Source organism: Mesoplodon bidens, assembly GCF_964165515.1.
Source record: "Mesoplodon bidens genome assembly, chromosome: 1".
Taxonomy (NCBI): domain Eukaryota; kingdom Metazoa; phylum Chordata; class Mammalia; order Artiodactyla; family Ziphiidae; genus Mesoplodon; species Mesoplodon bidens.
Window position 1 is genome coordinate 125,644,473 of NC_138176.1, and position 16,006 is coordinate 125,660,478.

Below are 16,006 nucleotides of genomic sequence, written 5' to 3' on the forward strand. Positions count from 1 at the left end.
TAAGTGGTTTCTAACTGGGTGTGATTTTGCCCTGTAGGAGACGTTTGGTGTTGTCTGGAAAAATTTCTGGTTGTCCTGAGAAAGCATGGATGAGGGGGTGCTAAGGGCATCTAGGTGGAGGCCAGGGATGCTGCAAGCATCCTCCCAATGCACAGGACAGGCCCTCACAACAAAGAGAGTCACCCCAAAATGTCATTAGTGCTAGGGCTGAGAAACCCAGCTGTATTGTATATTATTTTCTTTGAGAAAAATAATCTCACAGTAAATGGAAGAAACTAAAATTGAAATTGAGTGAAAAATGAGTTGAAATTGCAAGTTTTTGAATGTGTATTTATTTTGAAAATCAAAAAATTTTGTGTTCTAACTTTTAATTTAGAATTAAGAGACCTCTTTTGTCTTATTCACCACTTGTTTTCTAGCATGCCTAAATGCATTTGGCCTTGTAGTAGGTGCTCCATTTCATATTTGCTGAGGGAAAGAACTGTCTTAACCTTAAAATTTTTCTATTTGAAAGAGGAACAGAGTACTTTACAGGTGTTATTTAATGTTCAAAAACATTTAGTGTGCAAATATGACGACTCTATCATTTTATTGTATTAAATTAGGAGAAGAGTGACCTTAAATGAGGCCTTGGAAGGGAGTTAACTAACATTCTCAGGGGTTTACTTAAGTGTTTCAGAATGCTGAGTACTGGTGAGAGACCTAAGTGCTTGAGTTAATTTTCCATCAAATGACTTGTGATAAAATGCAGATTTGTTAGATGTCTTTGTTCCTTAGTTTGCTATCTATAAAATAGATTTAATCTTTTGCTCCTTACTTACGTCCTGAAGATAACAGGCTATGTGAAACACTGTCACCTTCTTTAAAGAAAGACACTTTTATCTCATAAATTTTTGGTCTTATTTATTTGGCACGTCAAAAAGATAACAAAAAATGGTGTTTGTGTGGTATACAATGCACTAGGCAAGGCTCTGGGAAGAATATAAGCTAGCTTAAAACAAAGTTTCTGCTCTCAAGTTTCTTAAAATCTAATAGAGGTCTTCATCTTTCTGAATAATTCAATCCAAAAGTGAAGCAAGGTGGCAGCAGTCCCCGTGGGTAGGAAACTACAGTGGTCCAAAGTTGTGTGTAGGAGCCTTAGTAGAGTCAGGAGTGAGGCTCAGCTCAGGATGTCAGAGCATGAGTGGGGTAAAGAGAGTGTTCACATGGGGTGGGGTCATTTATATCCCATTGGGCCAAGGAAGAGTGCAGCTTACGGGGCTTCCCTGGTGGCGCAGTGGTTGAGAGTCCGCCTGTCAATGCAGGGGATGCGGGTTTGTGCCCCGGTCTGGGAAGATCCCACATGCCGCGGAGCGGCTGGGCCCGTGAGCCATGGCCGCTGAGCCTGCGCGTCCGGAGCCTGTGCTCCGCAACGGGAGAGGCCACAATAGTGAGAGGCCCCCGTAACGCAAAAAAAAAAAAAAAAAAAAAGAGTGCAGCTTACTAAACATTTTGTATTGGTAGTAATTTATTTATTTTAAAAAGCATACTGTTCTTCCTATTACCACCAAATTTTCAACTAGAAAATTTAACTTTATAGATTTTACAATTAAAAGATAGGACCCAAAGTCTCACAAATATGCTCTCCACATCCAATTTCAGCATGTCTGTGTGTTTTATTTTTCCTGTTGCTTCCATTTATTGGGGCTGCTTCTTTGTTGGGGTTACCTCTTTTCTCTTTCTGGAAACATTCTAACATCTTTTTATCCTCAGTTTTTCTGATATTTCATTCTTAACTTCCTAGGTATTTACCTTATGCTGGCCATTCACTCCTCATCCAGAACAGTATCCTCTGAGCTTACTTTAGGCTGCTGCTTTTCTTCTGTTTCATCAATTATCATGTTTCATTTGTTTTCCATCTTCCAGAAATCTGTTATATTTGTTTGTCCACAGATGGCCCTTTCTTCCATTCTCTTTTTTCATTGTCATTTTATGCCAGTTTAGTCCTTTACTGTTACTTCAGAGGGATCTCCTTGCAGGAAAAGGAGATAAATAGATACTGTTGGTCAACCAACTTGAATTATTGGAAGCCCAGATAGTATGATTTTGATGATGGAAGAGGTATGGGGGGAGGTGGAGGAGGAGGAAGAAGAAGAGGAAGAGGAGGAAGAAGATGGAATAAATCCAGAGTAAGGAAATAGTATAAACAAACATTTGGAAACAGTGGATATGAGACAAGTTCTTTTTCACTTGATCCAGAAGATATTCCTCTTTATAGTATTATAATAGGCAGTCAGCAAATACTTGCTGAATGAGTGAATAAAGAACTTAAACTTTCACCAAATTGATGATTTACTTTTCTTTCAGGATCATCTCAAAAATGACTATAGAAGAAGATTTTGCCGACCATCCAGGTGATTTGTGTACTTAAACTTTTAAGATGATTTTTATTTGCATCTTGAAAGTGGAATTTTTAAATGAAGAAAGGAAGAACTATTACCTCTGACTAAAATAATGATTTATATACCCACTGGTTAAGTACAGTCATCTTAGTTATTTTATATTAACAGAGAAATATTAATGCAGGCAGTTCAATGACTTAATGGAGGTGAGAAAAGAAATTCGCCTGATAAATGATGAACCAGGAAGAGGCAGTTTCAATTCTGACTAAATGACAACTATGGGGAAAGCACTCTAGAGTGGATTGAATGGAAATAATAGAAAGATGCAGTTTATTCCATGGGGCTAAAAGAAAAGGTGGATGTGGTTCTAAAAGGGCAACAGAAGAATCTTTGTGGTGATGGAACTGTTCAGTATTTTGACTATGGTGGTCATATCTGAACCTTCAAATGTAATAAAGTGTATAGAACTAACTATATACACAAACATAAACACGCAAATGAGTACATGTAGAACTGGAGAAATCTGAATAAGATTGGTGGATTCTGTCAACATCAGTATCCTGGTTGTGATAGTATACTCTATGGCTTTGTGAAATGTTACCATTGCAGGAAACTGGATAAAGTGAACAAGGGATCTCTTCTATATTATTTCTTACAACTGCATGTCAATCTACAATTGTCTCAATACAAATTTTAATTAAAAAATTTATACTGATTCATTAGCTCCTTAAGATTAAAGGTATTGAATCAGAAATGCATTTGAGATCTTGTAGGGAAGACTGTGTTACTTGGAGCTGATAGGACTTGTGACCATAGAGTCTTTATTAAAGAAGCATTTCAGGATTGATTGAATATGTTCAAAAAAGTTTATGTTATTGTTTAGATAGAGCAGTAGTCTAAAACAACTTTAGATGTGGCTATTCAGTCAGGGTATATAATTGTTAATGTAGACAATGACATACTACTTCACATACTTTTCTGGGAACTCTTGGACTGTCAAATACTTGTTTTGTCCTCAGATAGTAAAGGTGATATTTTTCCCATTAAGTAAAAATTAAGATTTTATAATAAGGAGATACGGAATTTTCAAGGTAGATGTTAATAAGTAGCAAATATCTTTTGGAGATGATATGTTAACATTTTCCCTTCTTTCCTTCTTATTAGGGCACCTGACATTAATACGGAGAAAGGCCAGAATATACTGGAAATCTTACTAGACTGTTTTGAAGAAAAAAGTAAGGTTTCATTTATAGATGGACTTTGAGGGTTGGGATGGATGAAAATGTAAATTTGTCCTTTAATACCAAATTCAGCAAATATGTTCTAGCATTTCAATATATAAAATATTTTCCCAGGAATTTTGAGTACATGTGCAGTCCTTCATGTACCTTCCGGTATACTGAAGATAATGCTGGCAAAAATGAGAATAATTTGTTATTCCCTTTAGTTCACACTAGATTCCTATAGTCTGGAATTCCATAAATAATTATCATACACAAGAGAAAGTATTTCATTAATGGAAATAAATGTGCAGAATTCTTGGGATCACTGGAGAGCTTGAGATAATGTTTGGTGATTTGCACCCCTTTCTAAAGAAAAGAGTATAATGGCAAAAACTTTTCCTAGTGCTGGTCGGTGTCAGAAGGTATTGGAATAAAAGAATAGGCCAACCAAAGAAAAACACAGATAGTGGAAAAGTATCTTCTCTTTACAAGTTCTGAAAGAAGAACTGGCACATATTTCTTCAGGAATCTTGTTTGTCTGTTTCAGTCCTGATGCCTTCTAGGAACATTTGAATATTGAACTGATGTCTGTACTTAAGTTAAACTAATTGCACTTAAAAGAGTCAAAAGACTTCTTCACATATCATGTAGACCTTTTTTAATTGTAACCAAAAAATTTTATACATGTTTTGTTTTAACTTTTTTTAGGTCTTGCCAATGATTTTAGCACAAATTCCACAAAATCAGTGCTTTATTCAACACCTAAAATAAAAGACATTTGTGTTCAGTCACCAAGTAAAGAGGTAAGTCAAAAAGGAGAACTGGTACAAATTTAATAGTTTAGTGAGTGAACAATACACAATATATAGTTAGATACATTTTAGTTGTTTGTAAGTCTTATTCTTAAAAAGGAACCCTATATTCCCATTGAGTTTATATAAAATTTGGAGGTATTTTGTGAAAATTTTGGTCTGACATTTCCTGTGTTTGAAATTGGAGGTCTGGGAATTAGAATTATCAAATTTTAACACAATTATTTTTCACTCTTACTTAAATGATGCCTAAATTAGGTTTTTAGGAAAGTGGGCAACTACTGAAGTTCCTAATCCAGGTTGGCAAGTTTGGTTATTTTTTTAAAACTGAAGGCAATTTGCTAAACAGGGGAATCAATCTTTTCTTGATTATATATCTTAAGAGGATAGGTTGACCTAACTCTACAAAATAGCAGACTTTGGAATAGAGTTTTTGAAGCTAATGATTAAAGACAAATTATTCAAAAGCACAATACTAATTAGAAGAATTGTATATAGACATACCTTGTTTTATTGTGCTTTGCTTTATTGCCTTTCACAGATAGTGCATTTTTTACAAATTGAAGGTTTGTGGCAACCCTGTGTCAAGCAAGTCTGTCAGTGCCATTATTCCGACAGCATTTGCTCGCTTCATGTCTCTATGTCATATTTTGGTAATTCTTACAATATTTCAGACATTTTCATTATAATTATATTTGTTATGATCTGTGATCAGAGATCTTTGATGTTACCATTGCGAAAAAATTATGACTTCCAGAAGGCTCAGATGATGGTTAACATTAAATATTTTTTAATTAAGGTATGTACTTTTTTTTAGACATAATGCTATTGCACACTTAATACACTACAGTATAGTGTAAACATAACTTTTATATGCACTGGGAAATCAAAAAATTCATGTGACTTGCTTTATTGCAGTACTTGCTTTATTGGGGTGGTGTGGAACTGACCCTGCAATATCTCTGAGGAATACCTGTAGTTATAGAAATAACATTCACTAGAAACTTGAATAAACAAATAAACACATATAGCCTTTTGGTTCCAAGAAATGAAGACATCCAATTCTGTCAGAATTGAGAGACCTTCTTTAATGTGATAAATTATATTGATTTTTTTTTTTCTTTTTTTTGGCGGTACGCGGACCTCTCACTGTTGTGGCCTTTCCCATTGCGGAGCACAGGCTCCGGACGCTCAGGCTCAGCGGCCATGGCTCATGGGCCCAGCTGCTCCGCGGCATGTGGGATCTTCCTGGACCGGGGCACAAACCCGTGTCCCCTGCATTGGCAGGCAGACTCTCAACCACTGCGCCACCAGGGAAGCCCAATTATATTGATTTTTGAAAGTTAAATCAACTGAGTTTCTTGGGATAAACTTGACTTGGTCATAAAGTATTAACCTGTTTTGATTTGGTTTGCCAGTATTTTAAGATGTTTGCATCTGTGTTCATGAACAATATTGTCTTTTTTTTTTCTTTTCTCAAAATGTTCTTGTTGGGCTTTGGTATCAAGGTTATGGTAGAGGTTCCACTTTTAGGAAGGATGTAACAGATTGCAGTAAGTCAACACTCCTGCTGAGGAGCTGGTTAAAAAAAAATAATAAAATGCAAACAAATCATGTTTTTAGAGCCGTGGAGCTGTGGAAGCAACAAGGACTAGATGAACTAAAATTTCAAAGACAGTGGAATCCTTAGAATATGAGTTGATGATTGTTGGTCATTTTCTTCCCTGAGAGTATGTTAATTTTGGGCAAAAGCTGAGGATTTTAGGTTGGTCCAAACAGTGTGAGTCCACTGAGGGAAAGCAGAGATTTTGTCACTTGTGCAGGGATGGCATGACAAATTGGAATTCTGGAGGCGCCTCAAATGGATAGCCACTTTTCCTTAAAGAACATTTGTAAGTTCTGAGGTAGTGAAGAACCTTAGGCCAGAATGGAGGAGTGAAACATGTAGTCTTGCTGTGCTAAGAAGGTAAAGTCCTACTGCAGGAAAGTGACCCACCACAAATAGGCATTTGACACATTTTGAACAATTTGAGGCCAGAGGCTAAAAAGTTGAGCAAAAACCTCTAAAGGGCTGGACTGAATATCTCACAATCTTTAAGGGTTAAACAGGCTCACTAGGCTCTCAGTAACCCAGGAGGGGGCATTCTGAAGAACAGGGCAGGTTACGAGTGGACTGAGTCTTACTAAAATGTCATATCAGACCCAGCTCAGTCCTTGAGAGTGAGGATCTAATCATTTCAATCCAATCTGTTTAAAAGGAGAAAAAAATAACCTTCTCTATAGAGAGATATTACTGGGAGCTTCTACTTTTTTTTTTTTAAGCCTTTTGTTTTGAGATAATTGTAGATTTATAGCAGCTGTAACAAATAGTAGAATTCAGGACTGTGTATGATTTACCTAGTTTCCTCTAAAGGTAACATCTTGCAAAACTGTAGTACAACATTACAACCAGGATATTGACATTGATACAGACAGGATACAGAAAAATTCCATCACTATAGGATCCCTCTTATCCTTTTATAACAAGTTACTTCTCTCTCACCCTTACTCCCTCAACTCCTGAAACCCCTAATCTGTTCTTTATTTTTACAGTTTTGTCATTTCAAGAATGTTGTTTAAATGGAATCATATAGTATATAACTTTTTGGAATATTGCTGAGTGGTATTTCATGGTATGGATATACCACAGTTTGCTTAGCCATTTGCTTCTCTCTTAGTTTTCTCTTGATTTACTTGTCTTGGTTTTTAAATTTGTTGATATTCTGTGCACCTCTGACTAATTTATAACCAGTTTCTGTGACAGAGTTATACATGTTTTCTCAGTGTATGTAGACACATCAAGTAATTCATCATTTTCAATTTTTTTCTGGAGCTATCCTTCCTAGATCTCTCTTCTCTATTTTTTGTTCCTGTCCATCTTTAGGCCTGTCACGTAAGTGTTGGCAATGTGATTTCCCTTTATCATCCAGGGAAGTCCCTTCTCTTTTGTCCTGTTCTGTAGCTCATATTTCTTGCCCTCTTTCTTTTTTTTTTTTTTTTTTGGTGGGGCTCATCCTTTAGTAGCGTCCTGAGAATTTAAGACCTTAAATGTTTGAAAATACCATGACTTTACCCTCATGATGGGTAATTATGTGTATAGAATTCTAGGCTGGAAATGATTCTCTTTCAGACTTCTAAAGACATGCTCTATTTTTTTTTAAAGCTTCTTGTGTTGTTGAGAATATTGCTCTGATTGATCCTTTGTGAGCCACTATTTTTTCATGTTTACAAGCTTTTAGAATCTTGTCATCTGTCTTTATTGATTTGAAATTTCATGATATTCCTCGATGTTAGGTTCTTCTAATTCTTTTTTTTTTTTTTGCGGTATGTGGGCCTCTCACCGCTGTGGCCTCTCCTGCTGTGGAGCACGGGCTCCAGACACGCAGGCCCAGCGGCCATGGCTCACGGGCCCAGCTGCTCTGCAGCATGTGGGATCCTCCCGGACTGGGGCATGAACCCGTGTCCCCTGCATCGGCAGGCGGACTCTCAACCACTGTGCCACCAGGGAAGCCCTTCTAATTCTTTTAATTAAGATTTCTTCTTAAGAGTTTCTGTTTCATACAAGTACCTTTTTCACTTACTTTGCTCATTACCTTTTACACTAGAGCTTTTTGTCAAATGTCCAGTGGTCCAGTGATCCTTATCGGTCTCACTTTTAAGGATGAAAAACTAAAATGGTGATTGGAAGCTGTATTTGCAGAGTTAGAGTTGTACGTTGGTAGATTTCACCATGGTATGATTTGTCTGGGCCACATTATTGTGGATGTCCAGTTGTTAATATCTGCAGGTTTTTTTCTCTTGACTTGATAAGTTTTTCTGACAAAGAATTCTTCTTTCCTCCTTAGGGGTCTGATTCTAACTGTGAGTGTTCTCAGCCCGGTGGGTAAGGGGAAAGGTGCAATTTGAATACTTGCACTTAATATTTCTGTTTTCAATGTGTTACTCTTACCTTCAGTTATATTTCATGTCTTTGAGCTCACAGTCTCTCTGATTCAAAACTCAAGGAAGAAAACATTTAATCTTCTGTTTGGGTAGGAAGAGGAGGGACTCAGTGACTGACTGCTTCATATACTTACATTTAAAATTTTTAAAAAATTTTTATTACAGAAATTTTTTTTATTGGAGTATAATTTTTTAAATTTTTATTTATTTTATTTTATTTTTATTTTTGGCTGCATTGGGTCTTTGTTGCTGTACACGGGCTTTCTCTAGTTGTGGCGAGCTGGGGCTACTCTGTGTTGTGGTGTGCAGGCTTCTCATTGCGGTGGCTTTTCTTGTTGCAGAGCATGGGCTCTAGGTGCGTGGGCTTCAGTAGTTGTGGCTTGCAGGCTCTAGAGCTCAGGCTCAGTAGTTGTGGTGCACGGGCTTAGTTGCTTTGCGGCATGTGGGATTTTCCCGGACCAGGGCTCGAACCCGTGTCCCCTGCATTGGCAGGTGGATTCTTAACCACTGTGCCACCAGGCAAGTTCCTTTTGGAGTATAATTGCTTTACAATGTTGTGTTAGTTTCTGCTGTAAAACAAAGTGAATCAACTATATGTATACATATATCCCCTGCCTTTTGGACCTCCCTCTCATGCCCCACCATCCCGCCCTTCTAGGTCATCACAGAGCACCAAGCTGTCCTCCCTGTGCTATACTGCAGGTTCCCACTAGCTATCTATTTTACATGTGGTAGTGTTTTTATATCAAACCTAATCTCCCAGTTCATCCCACCCTCCCCTTCCGCCTCTATGTTCACACGCCCATCCTCTACATCTGCGTCTCTATTCCTACCCTGGAAATAGGTTTATCTGTATGATTTTTCTAGATTCCACATATATGCATTAATATATGAAATTTGTTTTTCTCTTTCTGACTTACTTCACTCTGTATGACAGACTCTAGGTCCATCCACATTTCCACAAATGACCCAATTTCATCCCTTTTTATGGCTGAGTAATATTCCATTGTATTTATATATGTACCACATCTTCTTTTATCCATTCATCTCTCAGTGGACATTTAGGTTGTTTCCATGACCTGGCTATATTGTAAATAGTGCTGCAGTGAACATTGGGGTACATGTGTCTTTTTGAATTACAGTTTCTCAGGGTATATGCCTGGTAGTGGGATTGCTGGGTCATATGGTAGTTCTATTTTTAGTTTTTTAAGGAACCTCCATACTGTTCTCCACAGTGGCTGTATCAATTTACATTCCCACCAGCAGTGCAGGAGGGTTCCCTTTTCTCCTCACCCTTTCCAGCATTTATTGTTTGTAGATTTTTTGATGATGGCCATTCTGACCGGTGTGAGATGATAGCTCATTATAGTTTTGATGTGCATTTCTCTAATGATTAGTGATGTTGAGCATCTTTTCATATGTTTGTTGCCTATCTGTATATCTTCTTCTGAGAAATGTCTGTTTAGGTCTTCCGCTCATTTTTTGATTGGGTTGGTTTTTTTTGATACTGAGCTGCCTGAGCTGTTTGTATATTTTGGAGATTAATCCTTTGTCGTTTCATTTGCAAATATTTTCTCCCATTCTGAGGGTTGTCTATTCATCTTGTTTATGGTTTCCTTTGCTGTGTAAAAGCTTTTAAGTTTAATTAGGTCCCATTTGTTTATTTTTGTTTTTATTTTCATTACTCTAGGAGGTGGGTCAAAAAGGACCTTGCTGTGATTTATGTCATCGAGTGTTCATCCTATGTTTTCCTCTAAGAGTTTTATAGTGTCTGGTCTTATGTTTAGGTCTGTAATCCATTTTGAGTTTACTTTTGTGTATGGTGTTAGGGAGTGTTCTAATTTCATTCTTTTATATGTAGCTGTCCAGTTTTCCCAACACCACTTATTGAAGAGGCGGTCTTTTCTCCATTGTATATTCTTGCCTCCTTTGTCATAAATTAGTTGACCATAAGTGTGTGGGTTTATCTCTGGGTTTTCTATCATGTACCATTGATTTATATTTCTGTTTTTGTGCCAGTACCATACTGTCTTGATGACTCTAGCTGTAGTACAGTCTGAAGTCAGGGAGCCTGATTCCTCCATCTCCATCTTTCTTTCTCAATATTGCTTTGGCTGTTTGGGGTCTTTTGTGCTTCCATACAAATTAAAAAATTTTTTGTTCTAGTTCTGTGAAAAATGCCATCGGTAATTTGATAGGGATTGCATTGAATCTGTAGATTGCTTTGTGTAGTATAGTCATTTTCACAGTATTGATTCTTCCCATCCAAGAACATGGTATATCTCTCCATCTGTTTGTGTCATCTTTGATTTCTTTCATCAGTGTTTTACAGTTGATTTCTTTCATCACTGTTTTACAGTTTTCTGTGTACAGGTCTTTTGCCTCCTTAGGGAGGTTTATTCCTAGTTATTTTTATTTTATTCTTTTTGTTGCAATGCTGAATGGGATTGTTTCCTTAATTTCTCTTTCTGATCTTTCGTTGTTAGTGTATAGGAATGCAAGAGATTTCTGTGAATTAATTTTGTATCCTGCTATTTTACCAAATACATTGATTAGCTCTAGTAGTTTTCTCGTGGCATCTTTAGGATTCTCTATGTATAGTATCATGTCATCTGCAAACAGTGGCAGTTTTACTTCTTCTTTTCCAATTTGGATTCCTTTGATTTATTCTTTTTCTCTTATTGCTGTGGCTAGGACTTCCAAAACTATGTTGAATAATAGTGGTGAGAGTGGACATCCTGGTCTTGTTCCTGATCTTAGAGGAAATGCTTTCAGTTTTTCACCAATGAGAATGATGTTTGCTGTGGGTTTGTTGTATATGGCCTTTATTATGTAGAGGTAGGTTCCCTCTAAGCCAACTTTCTGGAGAGTTTTTATCATAAATGGGTGTTGAATTTTGTCAGAAGCTTTTTCTTCATCTATTGAGATGACCATATGGTTTTTATTCTTCAGTTAATGTGGTGTATCACACTGGTTGATTTGCGTATGTTGAAGAATCCTTGCATCCCTGGGATAAATCCCACTTGATCATGGTGTATGATTCTTTTAATGTGTTGTTAGATTCTGTTTGCTGGTATTTTGTTGAGGATTTTTGTGTCTATGTTCAGCAGTGATATTGGTCTGTAATTTTCTTTTTTTGTGATATCTTTGTCTGGATTTGGTATCAGGATGATGGCCTCACAGAATGAGTTTGGGAGTGTTCATCTCTGCAATTTTTTGGAAGAGTTTGAGAATGATAGGTGTTAACTATTCTCTAAACGCTTGATAGAATTCAACTGTGAAGCCATCTGGTCCTGGACTTTTGTTTGTTGGAAAATTTTTAATTACAGTTTAGATTTCATTACTTGTGATTGGTCTGTTTATGTTTTCTATTTCTTCCTGGTTCAGTCTTGGAAGTTTGCACCTGTCTAAGAATTTGTCCATTTCTTCTGGGTTTTCTATTTTATTGGCATATAGTTGCTTGTTGTAGTGTCGTATGATTCTTTGTATTTCTGTGATGTCAGTTGTAATTGCTCCTTTTTCATTTCTAATTTTTTTTTTACAAATTTATTTAATTAATTTATTTTTGTCTGTGTTGGATCTTCGTTGCTGCACGTGGGCTTTCTCTAGTTTTGGTGTGCGGGGGCTACTCTTGGTTGTGCTGCACATGCTTCTTATTGCGATGGCTTCTTTTGTTGCGAAGCACAGGCCCTAGAGTGAGTGGCTTCAGTAGTTGTGATTCATGGGCTCAGTAGTTGTGGCTCACGGGCTCTGGAGTGCATGCTCAGTAGTTGTGGCGCACGGGCTTAGTTGCTCCGCGGCATGTGGGATCTTCCTGGACCAGGGCTTGTACCCATGTCCCCTGCGTTGGCAGGCATGATTCTTAACCACTGTGCCACCAGGGAAGTCTGTCATTTCTAATTTTACTGATTTGAGTTCTCTCCCTTTTTTTCTGATGTCCTGGCTAAAGGTTTATCAATTTTGTTTATCTTCTCAAAGAACCAACTTTTAGTTTTATTGATCTTTGCTATTATTTTCTTTATTTCTATTTCATTTATTTCTGGTCTGATCTTTATGGCTTCTTTCCTTCTACTAATTTTGGGTTTTCTTTGTTCTTCTTTCTCTTGTTGCTTTAGGTGTAAGATTAGATCATTTATTTGAGAGTTTTTTTGTTTCTTGAGGTGACATTGAATTGGTATAAACTTCCTCTTTGGAACTGCTTTTGCTGCGTCCCATAGGTTTGGGGCCGTTGTGTTTTCATTGTCATTTGTTTCTATGTATTTTTTTATTTCCTCTTTGATTTCTTCAGTGATCTCTTGGTTATTTAGCAGCACACTGTTTAGCTTCCATATGTGGTGTTTTTTTTTTTTTTTTTTTTTTACAGTTTCTTTCCTGTAATTGATTTCTAATCTCATAGCGTTGTGGTCGGAAAAGATGCTTGATACGATTTCAGTTTTCTTAAATAATCCGAGGCTCGATTTGTGACCCAAGATGTGATCTATCCTGGAGAATATTCCATGTGCACTTGAGAAGAAAGTGTATTCTGCTGCTTTTGGGTAGAATGTCCTATAAATATCAATTAAATCTGTCTGGTCTCTTGTGTCATTTAAAGCTGGTATTTCATTACTTATTTTCTGTCTGGATGATCTGTCCTCTGGTGTGAGTGGGGTGTTTTAAGTCCCCCACTATTATTTTGTTACTGTTGTTTTCCCTTTTTATGGCTGTTAGCATTTGCCTTATGTTTTGAGGTACTCCTATGTTGGGTACATAAATATTTATAATTGTTATATCTTCTTTTTGTATTGATCCCTTGATCATTATGTAGTGTCCTTCCTTATCTCTTGTAACAGTCTTCATTTTAAAGTCTGTTTTGTCTTATATGAGTATTGCTACTCCAGCTTTCTTTTGATTTCCATCTTCATGGAATGTCTCTTTTCATCCCCTCACTTTCAGTCTGTATGTGTCCCTAGGTCTGAAGTGGGTTTCTTGTAGACAGCATATATATGGGTCTTGTTTTTGTATCCATTCAGCCAGTCTGTGTATTTTGGTTGGAGCATTTAATTCATTTACATTCAAGGTAATTATTGATACCTATGTTCCTATTACCATTTTCTTAATTGTCTTGGTTTGTTTCTGTGGGTCTTTTCCTTTTCTGCCTAGAGAAGTTCCTTTCACGTTTGTCATAAAGCTGGTTTGGTGGTGTTGAATTCTCTTAACTTTTGCTTATCTGTAAACATTTTGATTTGTCCATCAAGTCTGAATGAGACTGAATGAATATATCCTGCCACTCCCTTCTGGCCTGCAGAGTTTCTGCTGAAAAATAAGCTGATAACTGTATGGGAATTCCTTTGTATGTTATTTGTTGCTTTACCCTTGCTGCTTTTAGTATTTTTTCTTTGAATTTAATTTTTGTTAGTTTGATTAGTATGTGTCTTGCTGTGTTTCTCCTATATAGGACTCTCTGTGCTTCCTGGACTTGGGTGGCTATTTCCTTTCCCATGTTAGGGAAGTTTTTAACTATAATCTCTTCAAATATTTTTTCTGATCCTTTCTCTTTCTTTTCTTCTTCTGGGACCCCTATAATTCAGATGTTGGTGCATTTAATGTTGCCCCAGAGGTCTCTGAGACCCTTCTCAATTATCTTCTCTCTTTTTTCTTTATTCTGCTCTTCAGCAGTTATTTCCACCGTTCTATCTTTCAGCTTACTTATTTGTTCTTTCGCCTCAACTATTCTGCTATTGATTCCTTCTAGAGTATTTTTCATTCTAGTTATTATGTTGTTCATCACTGTTTGTTTTTTAGTTCTTCTAGGTCTTTGTTATATATTTCTTGTATTTTCTCGATCCATGCCTCCATTCTATTTCTGAGATTTTGGAGCATCTTTACCATAATTACTCTGAATTCTTTGTCAGGTTGGTTGCCTATTTCTTCTTCATTTATTTGGTCTTGTAGGTTTTTACCTTGCTTCTTCATCTGTAACATTTTTTTGTTGTCTCATCTTTTTATTGTTTTTGGTGGGTGGGGCTGTGTTCCTGTCTTACAGGTTGTTTGGCCTGAGGCATCCAGCACTGGAGCTTGCAAGCAGTTGGGTAGAGCTGGGTCTTGGTGCCAAGATGAGGAACTCTGGGAAACCTCACTGTGATTAATATTCCCTGGGGTATGAGGTTCTCTGTTAGTCTAGCAGTTTGGACTCAGCGTTCCCACTACAGGAGCTCATGCCTGACCCCCAGCTTGGGAGCCAAGATCCTGCAAGCTGCATGGTGTGGCAGAAAAACAAAACAAAAAAACACAAAAGGCAAAAGTATAACAAAGAATAAAAAATAAAATTAGAAAAGTAAAAAAATTTTTAGAAAATTTATATATAAATGAAACAACAACAAGGTAAAACAGAACCAGAACAGGAAGAAAAAAAGAAAGAAAAAAACCCAAACAAACCAGAGAAGACCTTTGCTGTGGGGTGGCAAGACCTAGGTTCAAGACCCATGTGGCTGGAAAAGTCCCTGAGGGGGGCTTCCCTGGTGACACAGTGGTTGAGAGTCTGCCTGCTGATTCAGGGGACACGGGTTTGTGCCCCGGTCTGGGAAGATCCCACATGCCGTGGAGCGGCTAGGCCCGTGAGCCATGGCTGCTGAGCCTGCGCGTCCGGAGCCTGTGCTCTGCAATGGGAGAGGCCACAACAGTGAGAGGCCCACGTACCGCAAAAGAAAAAAAGAAACAGTCCCTGAGGGGACCTTAAGTTTAGGGGTTTTGGCCTGGGACCCCAGCAGACTATCTAGGGGCCGAGAGGTTGGGGGAAACTCTGGCCACATTCCCCTCTGATTCTCCAATCCCCTGAAGGTCTCTCCCTGTCCCGCCAAACCCTTCACCATGGGTGGGCCCCTCCTGAGCATGGGAACTCCTCCCCTCCCCCAGCCACCCCTCAGGGCACTGGTCCCAACCAGCCTCTACTTTCCCTCCCGCATGTCCTACCGGGTCACTTGGGGGTTCTTCCTGTCCCCATAGGTGTCTGAGGTCCCCCACTAGTGCCTTGTAGGTGCTCTAGCTATGTGAAGACATGAATTCCATGTCCTACTCCGCCATCTTGACTCTGCTCCCCCCCATACATCCTTGAACAACTCTTCTGTTTGCAGGCCCTACCTGGAGCCCCTCTTTTAGAGGTGCATTGTACCTTGAAAAATTGAACTTATGGGTTTCTCCTTAAACATAAATCTGTCTGCTTCTGGGCTTACTTCATTGTTAGCATGTTTCTGGTCTTTCTGGGCTGCTTAGTTGGTACTGATCTGCTTTCCACCCTAAAGAAGTTTATTGATGTCTCTCATCTACTCCCTTCTCTTTCTCTTCATCCTTCTGGGTTTATACATTTAAAACAACCCTTAGTGGGACTTCCCTGGTGATGCATTGCTTAAGAATGTACCTGCCAATGCAGGGGACACGAGTTTGATCCCTGGTCTGGGAAGATCCCACATGCCGTGGAGCAACTAAGCCTGTGCACCACAGCTACTGAACCTGCACTCTAGATCCCACGAGCCACAACTACTGAGCCCATGTGCCACAACTACTGAAGCCTGTGCGCCTAGAGCCCGTGCTCCGCAAAAGGAGAACCACTTCAATGAGAAGGCTGCACTCTGCA

General features: G+C 38.2%; 1 protein-coding gene across 2 annotated transcripts in view; it reads left to right on the forward strand.

Moving 5' to 3' along the window:
* The window catches only part of CENPC (centromere protein C), a 92,272-nt gene that overhangs the window by 3,347 nt on the left and 72,919 nt on the right, over positions 1 to 16,006 (forward strand). For both annotated transcript variants that reach the window (XM_081249480.1, XM_081249481.1), the window contains exons 2-4: positions 2,347 to 2,393; positions 3,546 to 3,616; positions 4,313 to 4,407. In XM_081249480.1, the coding sequence (XP_081105606.1) occupies positions 2,347 to 2,393; positions 3,546 to 3,616; positions 4,313 to 4,407 (213 nt within the window). The remainder of the gene's footprint in view (positions 1 to 2,346; positions 2,394 to 3,545; positions 3,617 to 4,312; positions 4,408 to 16,006) is intronic.